The sequence below is a fragment of the Scyliorhinus canicula genome, chromosome 1, assembly GCF_902713615.1.
Source record: "Scyliorhinus canicula chromosome 1, sScyCan1.1, whole genome shotgun sequence".
Lineage (NCBI taxonomy): Eukaryota > Metazoa > Chordata > Chondrichthyes > Carcharhiniformes > Scyliorhinidae > Scyliorhinus > Scyliorhinus canicula.
Genome location: NC_052146.1, coordinates 80,689,556 through 80,710,798, shown reverse-complemented (window position 1 = coordinate 80,710,798; position 21,243 = coordinate 80,689,556). Strand labels below are relative to the sequence as shown.

Below are 21,243 nucleotides of genomic sequence, written 5' to 3'. Positions count from 1 at the left end.
GACCCCATTTCCAGTTCTTTCCAGCTTTGACAGAGTCATCCAGGCTCAAAACATTACCTCCCTTCTCTCTCCAAATACAATTGTCCAATTTGACAAGACAATTAGTCAAATGTGAACCAACCCATTCACCTTGACAATCTGCTAAACTAATTTGTCTGTCACAAATTGGCTTCAATTTTATTCATTCAGCGAAAGGTAAATTGTTCATCAGCAGTGCGGATCTGTTCAAATGTACAGGGCCAGATCTCAGTGCATCTCACACCCTCTACAGGACCTCCTCCCAAACACCCCATGTGTTCTGTCCCTGCACTCTCCTACATTCCTGTCTTCTCTTGTACTTCCACACCTTCCATGTCCCCACATCTATAATTTGTTCTCCCAATGTGACTCTCTCATGCAGACCATCCATCCCTCTCCCGATTCCCAACGTCCCTCTCTCATATTATTCAAGTTCCTCTCTCATTGGCAATATAAATTTCAGCACAGGAAAAGTGAGAGTTATTACATGTTGGTAAGAAAAATAAGGGCATTGCATATTACTTGGAAATAGGAGTGTAAATGGGGTAGGGGATCTGGGAGCACAGACATACAAATCACAAAATCCTCCGCAATATGATGGCAAGACAATTTTTAAAAAAAATTCTAGAGGGATAGAATTGAATAGTGGAGAAAGATAAAAGGATATGTAGGAGGGTGGAAGGTGCGTAAGATAGTACAAAACGTGATGTTATACCTATATCAGAAAAGGAAGAACAGGTTGGTGTCTTAAGAGGCCAAGAGCAACCTAGAATGTTTCCACTTGTCAGAAAGACTAGGAGTTAACAATGTAAGATATGGGTGGCACGGTAGCACAGTGGATAGCACTGTTGCTTCACAACTTCAGGGTCCCAGGTTCTATTCCCGGCTTGGGTCACTGTCTGCGCGGAGTCTGCACGTTCTCCCTGTGTCTGCGTGGGTTTCCTCCGGGTGTTCCAAAGATGTGCAGGTTAGGTGGATTGGCTAAATTGCCCTTAGTGTCCAAAAAGGTTAGATGGGGTTACGGGGATAGGGTGGAGGTGTGGGATTAAGTAGGGTGATCTTTCCAAGGGCCAGTGCAGACTCAATAGGCTGAATGGCCTCTGGAGTGCAGTACTGATGGGGACAGGTCTGTCACTGTATAACACTGGGGTGAAGTACTGGTGGGGTGTGTCTGTCACTATAACACTGGGGTACAGTACTGAGGGCGGGCGGGGGGGGGGGGGGGGGTGTAGCACAGTGGTTTCGCCACGCCAGGGTCCCAGGTTCGAATCCCGGATTGGGTCTCTGTCTTGGAGGAGTCTGAACATTCCAGGGGAGGAGATTGCAGCTGAGGGGGGAGTGGGGCTGAGCGTGGGAGAGGATTGGGGTTGAAAGGGAGGATGAGTTGGTGGAGGTGTGGTTGGCAGAGCGGAGGGGGGAATGGGGATAACTGGGATAGGAATAAGATTGAGGGGGGAGTGGGGTTGCAGAACAGGATTGAGAGGGGAATATGGTTGAGGGGAGCATGGTTGCCAGGGGAATAGGGTTTTGTGGGTAATAGGGTTGCACAATAGGGTGGAGGGGAGCAGGCTCTCCCTGTGTCTGCGTGGGTTTCCTCTCACAAGTCCCAAAAGCCATGCATGTTCGGTGAATTTGGACATTCTGAATTCTCCCTGTGTACCCGAACAGGCGCCAGAATGTGGGAACTAGGGGATTTTCACAGTAACTTCATTGCAGTGTTAATGTAAACATACTTGTGACAATACAGATTATTAATTATTAATAAATTCTATGATAGTTACCAAGAAATAAAGAGAATTCAAAATAAATTTATTTGCACAGTAATTCTACCATTCCTCCCTCAACCCCACTCCCCCTTCAAACACACTTTCGCCCTCAACTATATTCCCCTCCATTTCCCCACCATCCCCACTCAACTCCGTTCCCCCCTCACGCCCGCTCCCCTCCACCCTATTGTACAACCCTATTACCCACAAAACCCCATTCCCCTCGCAACCATGCTCCCCTCAACCATATTCCCCTCTCAATCCTGTTCTGCAACTCCACTCCCTCCTCAATCCCATTCCTATCCCAGTCATCCCCATTCCCCCCTCCGCTCTGCCAACCACAGCCCCACCAACTCATCCTCCCTTTCAACCCCAATCCTCTCCCATGCTCAGCCCCACTCAGCTGCAATCTCCTCCCCTGGTCAACCCCACTCCCCTCCCCTACAATCCCAAACCCCCTCAACTGCACGACCCCCAATCTCATTTCTCCTGAACCACCTTTGCATCTCAACCCCATTTCCGTCCACCTCAACCATATTCCCACTGCTCTTCAACCATTCCCCTTACCCCGCAACCATACTCCTCTCCTCTCAATTCCATCCTTCTCAACCCCATTCACCTCTCCCCAACCCCATTCTCCTGCCCCCAAATTAATTCTCCTCAATTGCCTTCCTCTCAACCCTATCTCCCTCAACCCAATCCTCCCTCAATCTCATCCTCCTTGAATCCTATTCCCTACCCCATAACCTGATCCCCCTCAATCCCATCCTCCCTCAGCCCTATTCCCATCCCCCCCGTAACCTGATCCCCCTCAACCCCATCCCCCTTCAATACCATTTCCCCAATCCCCCTTCATGGCAACTCCCCCTCAACCCATTCCACCTTCGATTTAACTCCCTCCCCCAACCCAATTCTCCCCTCAACCACATTCGCCTCCCCTTCAATCCCACTGCCCCCTCAACCACAATTCCCCTTAACCGCATTCGTCATCAACCCCAATCCCCTCCCTTCTCAAACCCATCTTCCACTCCCCTGAACCATATTCCCTACTACTCTGAAGCCAGCCCCCCCTCAGTCCTCCGCTGCCCTGTCCCCCACTAATCACACTTCCCCTCAATCCCACTCATCTGCCCTCAGGTCAATCAGAGAGCAGGTTTAGGGTTTGAACCAATCAACAGCGAGGTTAGGGTTTTGACCAATCAACAGCGGGCCTAGGGTTTGGACCAATCAACAGTGGGATTAGGGTTTCGACCACTCAGCGGCGGGTCTCGGGTTTGGCCAATTAGCGGGGGGAGGGTCCACCGTTCTGACCAATCAGGGAACGGGTCCGCGGTTCGGGCCAATCAGCGTGGGCAGGGTCCGCGGTTCGGGCCAATTAGCGGGGACAGGGCCCGCGGTTCGGGCCAATCAGCAGGCGGCAGCCAGCGTGTGCGGGGCCGGGCCTCCTGTCGTTATCCAGCTGCATGCCGGTTGGAGAACAATTGCTCACTGGCAGCGGGCGCTGGTGTTAGCCAAGATGGAAGCGGCAGAGCTGAACTCAATGGAGGAGTGTCTGGAGGAGCATCTCCCGCAAGAGCAGCTCCGCCAGCTCCGGAGGATCATGTACGGCAAAGAACTGAGGTGAGGGGTGTGCCGCGCGGGCTTGTGGGCGATGTAGTCCCCACGCGCCCCCACTGGCTGTGCGGTGTGGGTGAGCTAACTACAACTCCCAGAGAGCACTGCGATGATTGGCAGCCCCTGGTACTGCATAATTTTATACACCTAAATAAGGTGCCCCCCCCCCAGCCTTCTCTGCACTAATCTATATTTACCGACAGTCAGTTAACATCATTATCATATTTGATAAAGAATCATCCAGACCCAAAACGTTAGCTCCCTTTCACCACAGACGCTATCAGACCTGCTGAGATATTGCTGTTTGTGGGATTTTGCTGTGAAGAAATTGTCTCATGTGTCCGACAGGAGCACAGTGACTGCACTACAAGAATGCTGAATTCGCTGTAAAGTGCTTTTGGATGTCCTGAGAATGTGCAATTTACAGTTATATAAATGCATATCTTCCTTTAGTTCAAAATTCTCACTGACCTGCTAAATAGTTGCTCAAAATTTTCTCTTAACTCGACCCTAAAACTGATTTTGTTCATAACCAATCTCGTGTTTACAGATTAACCAAAGTGAGCAGATATTTTACTGATCTTGTCGCAGTCCTTCACGCAGTCCAGAGAGAACTGACTCTGGAAAAAAAAAAGCACATGACTTCAAACTGTCCCAGTAACTTTAATTATTCCACAGCTTTGCTGAAGTTGTTGGTTTTTGGATTGTTAAATACTGAAACAGCTTGCAAAAGTACCAAGTTGAAAATGTTCTGAGGCACTGATGATGATTGATATTTATTATCACATGTACCGAAGTACAGTGAAAAGTAGTTTTCTGCGGCCAAGGGAACGTACACAGCATGTACATAGTCGACAAAAGAATAATCAACAGAGTACATTGACAATGGTACACCAACAAATAGTGATTGGTTACAGTGTGAAACAAGGGCCAAACAAGAGCAGCATAGGGCGTCGTGAATAGTGTTTTTGCAGGGAACGAGGAAGAGTCGTTGAGTCTAGTCGCTGTGGGGAAGAAGCTGTTCCTATGTCTGGATGTGCAGGTCTTCAGACTTCTGTATCTTCTGCCTGATGGAAGGGTCTGGAAGAGGGCAAAGCCTGGGTGTGAGAGGTCTCTGACAATGCTGTCTGCCTTCCTGAGGCAGTGGGAGGTGTAGACAGAATCACTGGGCATTGAGAGTGAAGGATGAATTAAAAAAACAAGAAATTAGGAGATTGGATAAAGAGCATGGCTGAAGATTAGGTTATCAAGAAGTTTTAGAAGTAGAAAGATGCAGAGAGTCGTATGGAAAAAGTTCCACAAAACAGGATCTGTGTGACAGGAAATTGTGAGGCGTGAATGAGGCGTCTTTGTGAGGTGTGAATAGAAGACCATATCCAAGTGGGATGTGGCCTTGAGAGCTTTGTTTCTGTGAAGTTAGCTGTTCACTTTGAAGTTGCCACAGGAAACGCATTTGTTTAACGTTTTGGTTAGCAAGTGAGGGTTCACTTGGAGGTTGGAGCTACAGGCAAAGCCATCTAACCGTTCAGGGACATGATACCTCTTAACAAAGCTGCCTATCACTCATGAATGCCACATCTGGAGGACAAAGCAGAGACTGGGGTTTCTGCTGAGGTGCTAGAGCCCATGGTTGAGTCTGTGGAACATAGGAACAGGAGTTGGCCATTCAGTGCCTTGAGCCTGTACCATTTTATGAAATCATGGCGGATCATAACAGTGGTTAGCACTGTTGCTTCACAGCGCCAGGGTCCCAGATTCGATTCCTGGCTTGGGTCACTATGTGTGGAGTTTGCATGTTCTCCCTTGTCTGCATGGGTTTCCTCTGGGTGAATCATAGAATCATAGCATTTACAGTACAGAAGGAGGCCATTCAGCCCATCAAGTCTGCACCGGACTTTGGAAACAGCACCCCACTCATGAAATGAAATGAAAGTCGCTTATTGTCACGAGTAGGCTTCAATGAAGTTACTGTGAAAAGCCCCTAGTCGCCACATTCTGGCGCCTGTCCGGGGAGGCTGGTACGGGAATCGAACCGTGCTGCTGGCCTGCTTGGTCTGCTTTAAAAGCCAGCGATTTAGCCCAGTGAGCTAAACCAGCCTATGCCTCCACCATATTCCAGTAACCCCACCTGACCTTTTTGGACACGAAGGGCAATTTATCATGGGACAGCACGGTAGCACAATGGCTTCACAGCTCCAGGGTCCCATGTTCGACCCCCGGCCCGGGCTACCGCCTGTGCTCCGGTTTCCTCCCACAAGTCCTGAAAAATGTGCTTGTTGGGTGAATTGGACATTCTAAATTCTCCCTCAGTGTACCCGAACAGGCGCCGGAATATGGCGACATGGGGATTTTCACAGTAACTTCATTGTAGTGTTCACGTGAGCCTACTTGTGACAATAATAAAGATGATATTATATTATGATTATTATATTATTTTGATCTGTGGCCTAACTCCATATACCAGCTTTTGGCCCATATCCCTTAATATCTTTGCAAAACAAAAATGTATCTACCTCAGATTTAAAATTAACAACTGTTCCAGCATCAACTGTTGTTTGTGGGGGAGAATTGCAAACCTCTACGGCCCTTTGAGCGGAGAAGTGTTTCCTAACATCTCTCCTGAACTGCATGACCCTAATTTTTAGACTATGCCCCCTAGTTTTAGAATCTCCAACCAGTAGTTTATCTTTATTTACCCTGAATTTCTCTGTTGATATTTTGTGACATGTCAATAGCTGAGATCCAGGGTGTTCATTGTAGGCATCCCTTTAATGCCTAGAGCTTCCTCAGTGAGAACTCTCTCCACCCAGCTCTCCAAGGTCTTGGTCATACAACTGGAGTGGGTTATTTCATGCAGAAGATATTCAGTAAAGTTATTGGTCTTTATCAATCCCCACATGATTGATTGATTGATATTTATTGTCACGTGTACAGAAGTCGGTGAAAAGCATTTTTCTGCGGCCAAGGAAACATACACAGTACATACATAGTAGACAAAAGAATAATCGACAGAGCACATTGACAAATGGTACATCAACAAATAGTGATTGGTCACAGTAAGGAACAAGGGCCAAACAAAGCAAATACATGAGCAAGAGCAGCACAGGGCATCGTGAATAGTGTTCTTACAGGGAATAGATCAGTTCGAGGGAGAGTCGTTGAGGAGTCTTGTAGCTGTGGGGAAGAACCTGTTCCTGTGTCTGGATGTGCGGGTCTTCAGATTTCTGTATCTACTGCCTGTTGGAAGGATCTGGAAGAGGACAAAGCCTGGGTGTGATGGGCCTCTGACAATGCTGTCTGCCTTCCTGAGGCCGCGGGAGGTGTAGACAGAATCAATGGGAGGGTGGCAAGCAAGTGTGAATGAGTGGGGAAGCAAGTTAAAATTCCAAATCCATATAATACCACCCTAGCATGCCACACACCTCGGGCTGCCCTGTGGGTATTGGGTGCCTGCGTGTTGCATTGTGGAGTGGTGGGACACTTGTTAACATAAGTAGACTGGGCTTCAGTCTTGCTCCATTTTAAAGGTAATTGACACTGTACAGATATCCCAGGCATTGAGGAAAATTGACAATGAAGCTGTCCCTCTGCAAGGTAAGCGGCTCTTTTAGCACTCCTCCTGGGCATGAGAAACAAGGGTGCTCCTGCTAGGTCCCTCAGAAAGCCTTTCCCCAGCACCAATTTCCTCCCTTCCTGACCCTGTGCCCCATTCACTCCTCAGGGCCGTGGAGAAAACTCCTGGCTCCGGTGCTTCTCCTGTTTCTGGGCCCCTTATTCCCCAGATCACCCTCGCTTAAACCCCTACCCCAGCCATGCAACTTATGTTCTCCTCTTTCAAGATTCACCAATCCCAGAAAGGTCCCAGTAAAGCAGCAGCACCCATTGCTGCCATCTGGTTGTAAATATTGTCCAATATATATGCAGCATGAGTTATTAATATTAGAGCAGCGACAATACAATGCAGTGTTAGTTTGTGTCAGCCCTGTAGGTGATCCCACATGACAATTAAACAAGATACAAAGTACAAATTTTACTTGAACAACATTGTCAATTTGACAGGAAAATGTCCCATTAGTCACTTATAACACTGTGCAGACGATATGGTGACTGCCTCCGCCCTCATCAACATATTCTGCACATTGCACCATGTGGATATGGCAACAGTAAATTCATATTTGAGGGAAAGATTCAATACTTCCAAGCCAGATAAACTGTACAAGTACTTTTTCCATTCTGTAGAAGAATTAGAAGACTTTCCTCTGCCTGGGTGCATATAATTCAATATAATTATTTCACAGGACTTCCGGTGGCGACCATGGAGGAGTAGGTCGCACATTCGATAACTCCCGCCTGAAACGGACTTTCGGACCTTTTTTTCCCGACTTTTCTCGGACTTTAGGGGATAGATTGGTGCAGTGGACGATATCAAGAAAGATTCCCCCTCTGATTGGACTAGAAGTGGCCGTGTGAAAAGACTGAGCCCGGAGAGAATGAAGCAGTCAGAGCTGGTACCACGGCGCAGCATGGCGGAGGGTCAGGGCCAGGGAGCACAGTGATCTAAGGAGCAGCAGATGAAGTTCTTTAAGGACTGTTTCGCTGAGCTGAAAAAGGAAACGCTGGACCCGATCAAGGCTGCAATCGATCAAGTGGTATTGAATCAGGCGGCCCAAGGGAAAGTGATACAAGAAATTGAGCTGAAGTTACCCAGCCAAGAGGACTATCTAACCCTGCTGGAGCACAAGGTGGAGGTGTTGGATGAGCGCCACAAGAGAATGCAGGAGAAGTTTGAGGACCTGGAGAACAGGTCCAGCAGGCAGAACTTAAGGATCGTTGGCCTCCCCGAAGGAATTGAGGGGTTGAATGCGGGAGCATATGTGGCGAGCATGCTGGAGACGCTGATGGGGCCTGGGGCGTTTTCTCGGCCCCTGGAAGTGGACGGAGCACACGAGCCCTCGCAAGGAAGCCTAAGGCGAATGACCTGCCGAGGGCCATGGTGGTGCGTTTCCACCGTTTATCGGACAAAGAACTCGTCTTGCGGTGGGCCAAGAAGGAGCAGAGCAGCAGATGGGAAAACAGTGTGGTGCGCATCTATCAGGACCTGGGAGCGGAGCTGGCCAAGAGACGTGCTGAGTTTAACCGGGTGAAGGCGATCCTCTTCAAGAAGGGGGTGAAATTTGGGATGCTGTATCCAGCTCGGTTGTGGGTTATGCACAAAGACCGGCACTTTTACTTTGAGGCACTGGACGATGTATGGTCATTTATCAAATAAAAAAAGTTGGAAGCGTCTTAAAGGACACTTAGGTCTTGAAGGAGTTATGTGGCGGCGGTTTGTAATTTTTGTAATTCTTGTATCGGTTCAAATAAGACTATGTGGTTCTGGGCTAAGTATTGGGGTGGTGGTTTGAGGGTGCTTTGTTTTTGCAGAGATTTGATGCGGAGGGGGAAAGGGAGCCCCAAAGTTGGTGCTATTCTGTGGGAGGTTGGGTTTGGTTCCAAGTGATTGTTTCTTCATTGGTTAATGTTAATTTGTTTTACTTAAGGTTGTTTACTTACTGGGGACTGCGATATTTTTAAATGGTTTATGCATGTCGGGAGAGGGGTTTGAACAATAGGGAGCCGGACTGTTTGGCACCAGGGGCAGGGGCTGTCGGGTCAGCATGGTTCAGCTGACTCTTGAAAGCGAGGTGGGGGGGTGAACATATGCTGAGATGGTGCTTGACCTGGGGGATTAGGTTTCGGGTGCTGTTGTGGGGGGTGGGGTGGGGGGGGAGAAGGGGGAGGCTGCTTCGCTGACAGGGGAGGAACTATTATCGGGGAACAAAAGGGAAGTTGGGGGCGGTTGCTGCTTGTGGGGGAGCTCGGGGAAGCAGGGGGCGCAGGCTCTGGGCTATCCAAAAAAAGGTTTTGGCTAGTCCGTGGGGGGGGGGGGGGGAGGAGGGGGAGGGGGGGGAGGGGGGGAGGAGGGGGGGGAGGAGGGGGAGGAGGAGGAGGGGGGGAGGAGGAGGGGGAGGGGGGGAGGAGGAGGGGGAGGGGGGGAGGAGGAGGGGGAGGGGGGAGGAGGAGGGGGAGGGGGGGAGGAGGAGGGGGAGGGGGGGAGGAGGAGGGGGAGGGGGGGAGGAGGAGGGGGAGGGGGGGGAGGAGGAGGGGGAGGGGGGGGAGGAGGAGGGGGAGGGGGGAGGAGGAGGGGGAGGGGGGGAGGAGGGGGGGGAGGAGGAGGGGGAGGGGGGAGGAGGAGGGGGAGGGGGGGAGGAGGAGGGGGAGGGGGGGAGGAGGAGGGGGAGGAGGAGGGGGAGGAGGAGGTGGAGGAGGTGGTAGAGGAGGTGGTAGCCCCCCGTTCAGGCTGATTATGTGGAATGTGAGGGGTATGAATGAGCCGGTCAAAAGGGCTCGTGTTTTCGTGCATTTAAAAGGGCTGAAGGCAGACATAGCAATGCTTCAGGAGACACATCTAAAGATTATTGATCAGACGAGATTGAGAAAGGGGTGGGTTGGTCAGGTCTGTTCACTCTGGGCTGGACTCAAAGACCAGGGGGGTAGCACTATTAATCAGCAAGAGGGTGGTGTTATAGGCTGGAAGAATTGTGGCAGATAAGGGGGTAGATATATTATGGTGAGTGGGAAGCTGGAGGGTGTACAGGTGGTGCTTATAAACGTCTATGCACCGAACTGGGATGATGTGGGATTTATGAGACGGGTGTGAGGCAAGATCCTGGACCTAGAGTCTCATGGGTTCATCATGGGGGGGGAGACTTTAATACGGTCATTGATCCCGATGTGGACCGGTCAAAATCCATGGCTGGAAGGAGGCCTGCCGCGGCGAAGGAGTTGAGGAGTTTCATGGGGGGGGACCCGCGGTGGAGATTCAAACGGCCGAGGGCGAATGAGTTTTCGTTTTTTTCTCATGACCATAAAGTTTACTCCCGTATTTTTTTTTTTTTGCTCTAAGCAGGGCGCTAATTCCGAAGGTGGCAGGGACGGGATATTCGGCGATTGCAGTCTCTGATCATGCCCCGCAGTGGGTGGATTTGCCGTTGAGTGAAGAGAGAGGGCAGCGCCCGCTGTGGAGGCTGAAAGTGGGGTTGTTAGCGGACAAAGCGGTTTGCGGGCGGGTGAATAAGTCCCTTCAGAATTACGGGTGAGGTATCAGCAGCGGTGGTTTGGGAGGCTCTGAAAGCAGTTGTAAGAGGGGAACTAATTTTGATTCGGTCCCATAGAGAAAAGGTGGAACGAGCAGAGAGGGAGAGATTAGTGGAGGAGATACTTCGAGTGGATAGGAGGTATGCGAAGGCCCCGGACGCGGGGCTCCTGAGGGAGCATCGGAAAGTACACGCAGAGTTTGAGTTGTTGACCATGGGGAGGGCGGTGGAGCAGTTGAGGGCAAGGGGGGCGGTCTACGAATATGGGGAAAAGGCGAGCAGGATGCTGGCGCACCAGCTTAGGAAGAGCGAAGCGGCCAGGGAGATTGGGGGAGTAAGGAATAGGGAGGGCAACATGGTCTTGGACCCAGGGGAGGTGAACGACGTTTTTAAAGAATTTTGTAGCAAATTATATGAGTCGGAACCCCCACCTGGTGTAGAGGGGATGAGGCAGTTCCTTAATCAGTTGAGGTTTCCGAGGGTGGAGGTGGGCTGGGGGGGCCCCGATTGAAGCAGAGGAAATTGTTAAAGGACTGGAGGGCAGAGGACTTCCGGTTGCGGCTATGACCAGCTAAGTCGCACATTTGGCAGCTCCTGCGACAAAGGTGTTTAAGGGCCGATTGGAGGGCCCCGACGGTACTGTAAAGACGAATCCCGGTGGGGGAAGGCTCCCTGAGGAGAGTGAGACCAACTTTATGGTCGGTACTCGGAGAGGGGCGACAAAAAAAGCGGCAGCAGCTCCCCAAAAAAAGCGGGGGAAGAGGACCAAAATGGCGGCCGGTGGTGCACTAGAAGATTGGAGAAAATGGGCGGAGGAGCAGCAGGCCGCTCTCCTCCGGTGTTTTACGGAGCTGAAAGTGGAACTCTTAGAGTCCATGAACGCGACGACCACAAGGCTGATGGGGGCCCAGGCGACCCAAGAGGCGTCGATAAGAGAGCTGCAGCAGGAGATGGCGGTGAGGGAGGAGGAAGCCACGGTCCTCGTGGGAAAGGTGGAGGTGCACGAGGCACTCCACCTGAAATGGCAGAGCCGCTTTGAGGAGCTGGACACGCGAATGAGGCGGAAGAACTTGAGGATCCTGGGCCTAGCAGAAGGCCTGGAGGGGCCTGATCTCCCGAAATATGTAGCGGAGATGTTGAGCTCCCTGATGGGAGAGGGGGCCGGTCCATCGCCCCTGGAGCTGGAAGAAGCATATCGGGTCATGGCTAGGCGGCCTAGGGCAAGCGAGCCCCCGAGGGCGGTGCTGGTGCGGTTCCAGCGTCTCTGCGATCGGGAGAAAGTGCTGAGGTGGGCCAAGAGGGAGAAAAGCAGCAAATGGGAGAATTCGACGGTGCGGATATATCAGGACTGGAGTGCGAAGGTGGCAAAGCGGCGGGCCCGGTTTAACCGAACGAAGGCGGTGCTGCACGCAAAAAGGATCAAGTTTGGAATGCTGCAGCCAGCGCGCTTGTGGGTCACCTACAAGGACCAGCACCATTACTTTGAGACCCCGGAGGAGGCATGGACTTTTGTTCGGGAGGAAAAGCTGGACCTGAACTAGAACTTGGGAACGCCGGCGGTCGAGGCCGCCCGAGTACCCTTGACTGATCAAGTGGCCCATGTCTTTCTTAGGCCAGGTCGGAACTTGGTTAAAGTTGATGGATCGTTTGGTTTCTTTGAAACTTGTGTTATGGGGGGTTTCTTTGTTCCTTTTTGTGTGTCTCTTCCCGTTGCCAACTTCCCTTAATTATTGTTGTTGTAGGGGGGGCTTTTTTACTGTTTTTTGATCTGTTCTTTAAGGGTTATGGTTACTGTTGGTTAAGTACGTTATTATTGGGTAGTTATTTAGTTATGCAGGCATAGTTCTGTATTTATGTATTTATTTGCGATTTGTTATTTATATTGTTATATTGTTAAGTTGGGGAGGCGGGACGGGGGGGGAGCAAGTGGGTTATGCGTGTTTTCTTTTTCTCTTCTTTCTTCCTCTCGTTTTAAGGGGGCTTTGTTATCGGTGTGGATGGGGACGGGGGTGGAATTGAAGATGGCGGGGTAGGGTGTGGCCGGGCGAAAGCACGGGCTCTCCCCTGTTTCCCGCGCGCGGGACGGAGGAAGGGGGAGGAGAGAAGAGTGGGGTGTGGCCAGCAATGGCGGTTTTTCCCGCGCTGAAGCGGAGTCAGAGAGGGATGGCAAGGGGGGGGGGGAGGCCCCTCCCCCCCCACATCGGGAGGAGTCGGAGTGTGGCAGGGGCAGCCGGGTCAGCGAAAACCAGCTGACTCTCGGGAGTACGATGGTGGATACACTGCGGCTAGGAGGGGTCCTAGCCAGGGGGGGGGGGGGGGGGGGGGGGGGGAAGGGGGGTTAGGGGGGGATACCGGGTTGCTGCTGGAAAGGCTGAGGACGGGAAGGGAAGAACGGGAGGAGAGAGGGGGGGGGGCATCGCCATGGGGAACGGGTCAGAAGGGGAGGGTCGACCCGGGGCGAACAGGGGACAGAACATGGCTAATAGACAGGGGAAAGGGACGGGTCGCTTCGCGACCCGGTTGATTACTTGGAATGTGAGGGGGCTGAACGGACCGGTCAAGAGATCAAGGGTTTTTTCACACCTAAAGGGACTGCAGGCGGATGTGGCAATGTTGCAGGAGACTCACTTGAGAGTAGTAGACCAGGTGCGCCTGAGAAGGGGGTGGGTGGGACAGGTGTTCCACTCAGGCTTGGACGCAAAGAACCGGGGGGTGGCGATTTTGGTGGGAAAGAGGGTGTCGTTCGTGGCGGCGCACGTGGTAGCAGATAAGGAGGGTAGGTACGTGATGGTGAAGGGTAGGCTGCAGGGAGAGAATGTGGTGCTGGTAAATGTATATGCCCCGAATTGGGATGACGCGGGTTTTATGAGGCGCCTGTTGGGCCTCATTCCGGGTCTGGAGGCAGGAGGCCTGATCATGGGGGGGGGGACTTCAACACAGTGCTCGACCCTGGGCTGGACAGATCGAGTTCCAGGACGAATAGGAGGCTGGCAGCGGCGGAGGTGCTAAGGGGGTTCATGGAGCAGATGGGGGGGGTAGACCCTTGGAGATTTGGCAGGCCAAGGGCGAGGGAGTATTCTTTTTTCTCCCACGTCCACAGGGTGTACTCCAGAATAGACTTTTTTGTACTGAGCAGGGGGCTGATTTCGAGAGTGCAGGACACGGAGTACTCGGCCATTGCGATTTCGGACCATGCACCACACTGGGTAGAGGTAGAACTGGGGGAAGCACGGGACCAGCGCCCGCTGTGGCGCCTGGATGTGGGGCTGCTGGCGGACGATGAGGTGTGCGGAAGGGTCCGGAAGGGCATTGAGAGATATCTGGGCACGAACGACACGGGCGAGGTGAAGGTGGGGGTAGTATGGGAGGCCCTGAAAGCAGTGATCAGAGGAGAGCTGATCTCCATAAGGGCACACACAGAAAGGAAGGAGAGGCAGGAGAGGGAGAGACTGGTGGGGGAACTTATAGAAGTGGACAGGAGATATGCGGAGACACCAGAGGAGGGGCTGTTGAGGGAGCGGCGCAGTTTACAGGCCCAGTTTGACCTACTGACCACTAGGAAGGCGGAGACGCAATGGAGAAGGGCACAGGGTGCGGTCTATGAGTACGGGGAAAAGGCGAGCAGGATGCTAGCACACCAGCTGCGCAAGCGAGATGCAGCCAGAGAGATTGGGGGAGTGAGAGAGAAGGGAGGGAACGTAGTGCAGAAGGGGCAAGAGGTGAACGGGGTCTTCAGGGATTTCTACAGGGAATTGTACCGGTCTGAGCCGCCCAGGAGGAGGGGCGGAATGGAGAACTTCCTCGATAGATTGAGGTTCCCAAAGGTCCAGGAGGAACGGGTGGAGGGGCTGGGGGCGCCGATAGAGCTGCAGGAACTAGTTAAAGGGATAGGCCAGATGCAGGCGGGGAAGGCGCCGGGGCCGGATGGGTTCCCGGTGGAATTTTATAAGAAGTATGTGGACTTGGTGGGTCCAGTGCTGGTGCGAGCCTTCAATGAGGCGCGAGAGGGGGGGGCTCTGCCCCCGACAATGTCACAGGCCCTGATCTCCTTGATCCTGAAGCGGGACAAAGACCCTGTACAGTGCGGGTCCTATAGGCCTATCTCCCTCTTGAATGTAGATGCCAAACTGTTGGCAAAGGTCCTGGCAACCAGAATAGAGGATTGTGTGCCAGGGGTAATCCATGAGGACCAGACGGGTTTCGTAAAGGGACGACAACTTAATACAAATGTCCGGAGGCTGTTGAATGTAATTATGATGCCAGCAGTGGAGGGGGAGGCTGAGATAGTGGTAGCACTGGATGCGGAGAAGGCATTCGATAGGGTGGAGTGGGAATACCTGTGGGAGACGCTGGAACGGTTTGGGTTTGGGGAGGGATTTATCAAGTGGGTGAAGCTGCTGTATTCGGCCCCGATGGCGAGTGTGGTTACAAACGGGAGGAGGTCGGAGTATTTTGGGCTCCATCGAGGTACCAGGCAGGGATGCCCCCTATCCCCTTACTATTTGCATTAGCGATCGAACCGTTGGCGATGGTACTGAGGGGTTCAGGGGGTTGGAGAGGACTGACAAGGGGAGGGGAGGAGCATCGGGTATCACTCTATGCGGATGATTTGTTGTTGTATGTGGCGGATCCGGAAGGGGGAATGCCGGAGGTAATGGAAATACTAGCGGAGTTTAGGGACTTTTCGGGATATAAATTAAATGTGGGTAAAAGTGAGGTCTTTGTGATACACCCGGGAGATCAGGGGGAGGGAATTGGGCGGCTCCCCTTTAGGAGAGCAGTAAAGAGCTTCAGGTACTTGGGGGTGCAGGTGGCAAGGAACTGGGGGACCCTCCACAAGCTGAACTTTTCAAGGCTGGTGGAGCAGATGGAGGAGGAGTTCAAGAGGTGGGACATGGTACCGCTGTCGCTAGCAGGGAGGGTGCAGTCAGTCAAAATGACGGTCCTCCCGAGGTTCTTGTTTCTGTTCCAGTGCTTGCCCATCTTCCTCCCCAGGGCCTTCTTCAAGAAGGTAACTAGCAGCATTATGGGCTATGTGTGGGCGCATGGCACCCCTAGAGTGAGAAGGATTTTCTTGGAACGGAGTAGGGACAGTGGAGGATTAGCGCTACCCAATCTTTCCGGATACTACTGGGCGGCGCACGCATCGATGGTGCGCAAGTGGGTGATGGAGGGGGAGGGGGCAGCTTGGAAACGTATGGAGAGGGCGTCCTGCGGCAATACAAGCCTGGGGGCGCTAGTAACGGCACCATGGCCGCTCCCCCCCACAAGGTATACCACGAGTCCGGTAGTGGCGGCCACCCTTAAAATCTGGGGGCAGTGGAGGCGACACAGGGGGGAAGTGGGGGGTCTGATGGCGGCGCCACTGAGAGGGAACCACAGATTTGTCCCGGGGAACACTGGCGGGGGATTCCAGAGCTGGCACAGGGCGGGCATCAGGCAACTGAGGGACATGTTCATAGAGGGGAGGTTTGCGAGCCTGGGAGAGCTGGAGGAGAAATTTGAGCTCCCCCCGGGGAACACGTTTAGATACCTGCAGGTGAAGGCATTTGCCAGACGACAGGTGGAAGGATTCCCCTTGCTTCCCGATGGAGGGGCGAGTGATAGGGTGCTGTCAGGGGCCTGGGTCGGAGAAGGGAAGGTCTCGGACATCTACAAAATAATGCAGGAGGTGGAGGAGGTACCGATAGAGGAGCTGAAAGACAAGTGGGAAGCGGAGCTGGGAGAGCAGATAGAAGATGGGACATGGGCGGATGCCCTAGAGAGGGTCAATTCGTCGTCGTCGTGCGCAAGGTTGGGCCTCATCCAATTTAAGGTGCTGCACAGAGCCCATATGACGGGGACTAGGATGAGTCGGTTCTTCGGGGGTGAGGACAGGTGTGTTAGGTGTTCGGGAAGCCCTGCGAACCATGTACATATGTTCTGGATGTGCCCGGCACTGGAAGAGTTCTGGGAGGGGGTGGCGGGGACGGTATCGAGAGTGGTGGGAACCAGGGTCAAACCAGGGTGGGGGCTAGCGATTTTTGGGGTTGGGGTGGAGCCAGGAGTACAGGAGGCAGGGGAGGCCGGAATATTGGCCTTTGCGTCCTTGGTAGCTCGGAGAAGGATCTTGATTCAGTGGAGGGACACAAGGCCACCAAGCGTTAACACCTGGTTAAACGACATGGCAAGCTTCATCCAATTGGAAAGAATCAAATTCGCCCTGAGAGGGTCGGTACAGGGGTTCTTCCGGCGGTGGCAGCCCTTCCTTGACTTTCTGGATCAGAGATAGGAACCGGAGGCCGAAACAGCAGCAACCCGGGGAGAAAAGGGGGGGGGGGGGGGGGGGAAAGGGAGGGGGGGGGGGGTAGCAACGAAGGGAGCACGTCAGCGGGGGGTCGCGGGCAAGGACTGCCCGAGGCCATCGGCAGAAAGGGAAAAACGGTTTGGTTGCTAGACTGATAGCGCGGTGGGGGGGAGGGAGGGTGGGGGGGGTGCGCGCGGGGGAGGGCGTGGGTAGGTTTTTCCAGGGGGGACTTGTGGTGTTATAATTTAAAATGTAATAGGGGTAAATGTTTGTATCGAAAAATTTCAATAAAAATTATTTTAAAAAAAAAAGGACTGGAGGGCATGCAGTTGGGCAAGGCTCTGGGACCGGACGGTTACCCGGTAGAATTCTATAAGAAGTTCTCAGAGGTGTTGTGCCCACTGCTGTTGAGGACCTTTAATGAGGCTAAAGAGAGGGGAATCCTCCCTCAATGATGTTGCAGGCCTCGATTTCGCTCATCCTTAAACGAGAGAAGGACCCGGAGCAATGTGGGTCATATAGGCCGATCTTGCTTTTGACGTAGATGCCAAACTGCTGGCTAAGATTTTGGCCACTAGGAAAGTTTACTGTGTCCTGGGGGTGATAGGGTAGGACCAAACCGGATTTGTTAAGGGTAGACAGTTCAATGCTAATGTTCGGGGGCTTTTGAATGTAATTATGATGCCCTCAGAAGGAGAGGAGGTGGAGGTGGTGGTTGCGGTGAAGGCTTTTGATCAGGTGGAGTGGGAATATCTTTGGGAGATGCTGGGAAGGTTTAGGTTTGGGAAGGGCTTCATTGACTGGGTGCGATTGCTCTACCAGGCGCCGGTAGCGAGTGTGTGCACGCAACGACTGAGGTCGGGGTACTTTAAGCTACACCGAGGGACGAGGCAGGGTTGCCCCCTCTCCCCGTTGCTGTTCGCTCTAGCTATAAAGCCACTGGCCATGGCGCTGAGAGCATCAAGGAGTGGCAGGGACTGGTTCGGGGGGGGGAGGGAGCACCGGGTTTTGCTGTATGCGGACGATCTGCTCTTTTACACCTCGGACCCGGTGGAGGGGCTGGGTGAAGGTTATGCAGATCTTGGGGGAATTTGGCAGGTTCTCAGGGTACAAATTGAACAGGGGAAAAAGTGAATTGTTCGTGATCCAGGCAAGGGGGCAGGACAGGAGACTGAAGGAGCTGCCACTCAGGACGGTAGAGAGGAGCTTTCGCTACCTGGGAATACAGGTGGCTCGGAAATGGGAGGCATTACACAGGCTCAACCTAACCCGGCTGGTGGAGCAAATGGAAGGAGACTTTAAAAGATGGGATATGCTCCCGTTATCGTTGGCGGGGAGGGTACAGACCGTGAAAATTTTGGGCAGCACGGTAGCATTGTGGATAGCACAATTGATTCACAGCTCCAGGGTCCCAGGTTCGACTCCAGCTTGGGTCACTGTTTGTGCGGAGTCTGCACATCCTCCCCGTATGTGCGTGGGTTTCCTCCTGGTGCTCCGGTTTCCTCCCATAGTCCAAAGATGTGCAGGTTAGGTGGATTGGCCATGATAAATTGCCCTCAGTGTCCAAAATTGCCTTAGTGTTGGGTGGGGTTACTGGGTTATGGGGATTGGGTGGAGGTGTTGACCTTGGGTAGGGTGCCCTTTCCAAGAGCCGGTGCAGTCTCGATGGGCCGAATGGCACTGTAAATTCTATGAAAATCTATGAAAATTACGGCCCTCCCCAGATTTCTGTTTGACTTCCAGTGCCTCCCCATCTTCATCCCTAAGGCCTTTTTCAAGCGGGTAAACAAGATTATTTTGGGCTTTGTGTGGGCGAATAAAATGTTGCAGTCCGGGGGAGGGTGGGTTGGCGCTGCCGAACATCTGCAACTACTACTGGGCGGCGAATATAGCGATGATTAGGAAGTGGGTAGTGGGGGAGGGGTCGGCATGGGAGCAGATGGAGGCGGCGTCATGCAAAGGCACCAGTTTGGGAGCACTGGTAACGGCACCTCTGCCATTCTCGCTGGCCCGTTAATCCACTAGCCCAGTGGTGGTGGCAACATTGAGGATCTGGGGGCAAAGGAGGAGGTATTTGAAGGTGGAGGGTGCATCAGTCTGGACCCCGATTTGCAATAACCACAGGTTCGCACCGGGCAGGATAGATGGCGGGTTCCGAAGTTGGCAGAGAGTAGGAATTAGACAGATGGGAGATCTATTCATAGACAGGAGTTTTCCCAGTCTGAAGCCACTGGAGGACAACTTCAAGCTGCCGCTGGGGAATGGTTTCAGGTATTTACAAGTCCGAGACTTTCTGAGGAAACGTTGTTGGCTTTCTTGGGGAGTTGTTGGAGGCGGAGGAGACCCCGGTGGAGGAACTGAAGGACAAGTGGGAGGAGGCGCTAGGTGGGGAGTTAGAGGCGGGTCTGTGGGCAGACGCCCTAAGCAGGGTTAATTCCTCCTCATCATGTGCCAGGCTCAGTCTAATACAGTTTAAGGTGATACACCGGGCACACATGACGAGGATGAGCAATTTTTTCGGGGTAGAAGATAGGTGTGCGGGAAGCCCAGCAAACCATGTCCATATGTTTTGGGCATGCCCAAAATTTAGAGGATTCTGGAAGGGGTTTGCCAAGGCAATGTCCAAGGTGCTAGATACGCGAATGGTGCCAAGTCCAGAGATGGCCATCTTTGGAGTGTCGGAAGACCCGGGAGTTCAGGGAGTGAAAGAGGCCGACGTGTTGGCCTTTGCCTCCATGATAGCCCGGAGACAGATCCTTTTAATGTGGAGGGACTCGAAGCCCCCGAGTGTGGAGACTTGGGTCAGTGACATGGCTGGGTTTCTCAAGCTGGAGAAAATAAAGTTTGCCTTGAGGGGTCAATGCTGGGGTTCTCTCGGAGGTGGCAGCCATTCGTCGACTTTCTTGGGGAAAATTAAAATGTCAGCGGAAGCAGCATTCTGAAGGGTGGGCGGGTAGGGGCAATATGGTTAAGGGATGTACAGAAAGGGTTGGGTGAGAAATGTCTAGTTTACTATGTTGATGTTTATGTTATTGTTTTGTTTGTTATTATAAAAATGTTGCAAATACTTCAATAAAAATATATTTTTAAAAAATTATTATTTCGCAGAAGGGGTATATAGAATAGATAGAACAGTACAGCACAGAACAGGCCCTTCGGCCTTCGATGTTGTGCCGAGCAATGATCTCCCTACTCAAACCCACGTATCCACCCTATACCCGTAACCCAACAACCCCCCCCTTAACCTTACTTTTTAGGACACTACGGGCAATTTAGCATGGCCAATCCACCTAACCCGCACATCTTTGGACTGTGGGAGGAAACCGGAGCACCCGGAGGAAACCCACGCACACACGGGGAGCACGTGCAGACTCCGCACAGACAGTGACCCAGCCGGGAATTGAACTTGGGACCCTGGAGCTGCGAAGCATTTATACTAACCACCATGCTACCGTGCTGCCCATTGTGTTTTATTTTATCAATAATCTCACAGGGTAGGAAGGTCAAATGACTCCTGAGCAACAGAGTGGAATTATTGAACAGCATGGTCTTCACTGTCAGTGAGCTTTGGAGCCCTCAGCTAGAGGACTAAGACTGAATGGTTCACAATTGTATCCGTCCTTTCTGATCAACAAGTGTGAAGACTCTGCTGATTGCTGCTTCTCACAGCAATATATTTTCAATATCTCCTAGGCAACACCACTTTACCACCATATTTCAGTGTCTCGAGAACTCATTAACAGCAGCAAGGTAGGGTGGGATAACAGGTAAATAGACAAAAGGACATGATTAAAGTAAATGGAAAAGACTGAGAATGGTGTGCCGTGTAGAACAGGTTACTGATTCACCATGAGCTCATTACAGACTCCAATCCTGACAATCTTACTCCACAAAGCCCACTCACAGTAAACTTTCATTCACAACAAAATAAATTGAACTTCACTCTCTTCACAAGATAATTATGGATGACAAAGGCCATCTAGCCCAGTTTATCCCATCCATCCCGAAATGACATGCAAACATGTATTAGGAACAGGAGTAGGTCGTTCAGCCCCTCAAACCTTCTAACCCGTTTGATAACATTTCCCACATAGAACTGGTGACTACGGTTCAAAAGTATTTAATTGGCTGTAAAGCAATTTGGGACATTGTGACAGGTTCTGTATAAATGGAGGATGTGTCTTTCTATCATTACACCTGCATGCAGCAGGCAGAGTGATTGTAGCAATGGTGGAATTGGAGATCCAATGCTGATTCTCACAGGCTAATTAATCACAGAGAAATCAACTTATGTTAGGTAAGAGGTTGCAAATAAATCACTATATTTACAAAACAATTCAACTCTAGTTAACCTTCACCCCCCCCCAACAACCCCTCCCCCTCATATATCCTCCTCCCCCAAACTTCCTCCAAACCCCCTCTA

At 52.1% G+C, this 21,243-nt stretch overlaps 1 protein-coding gene across 1 annotated transcript in view; it reads left to right on the top strand.

Annotated features, from left to right (window-relative positions):
* Window positions 1-3,190: 3,190 nt before the first annotated feature.
* upb1 (ureidopropionase, beta) overlaps window positions 3,191-21,243 on the top strand; it is a 188,542-nt gene continuing 170,489 nt past the window's right edge. The window contains exon 1 of the mRNA XM_038793997.1: window positions 3,191-3,404. Coding sequence (XP_038649925.1) covers window positions 3,301-3,404 — 104 coding nt within the window. The 5' untranslated portion in view covers window positions 3,191-3,300. The remainder of the gene's footprint in view (window positions 3,405-21,243) is intronic.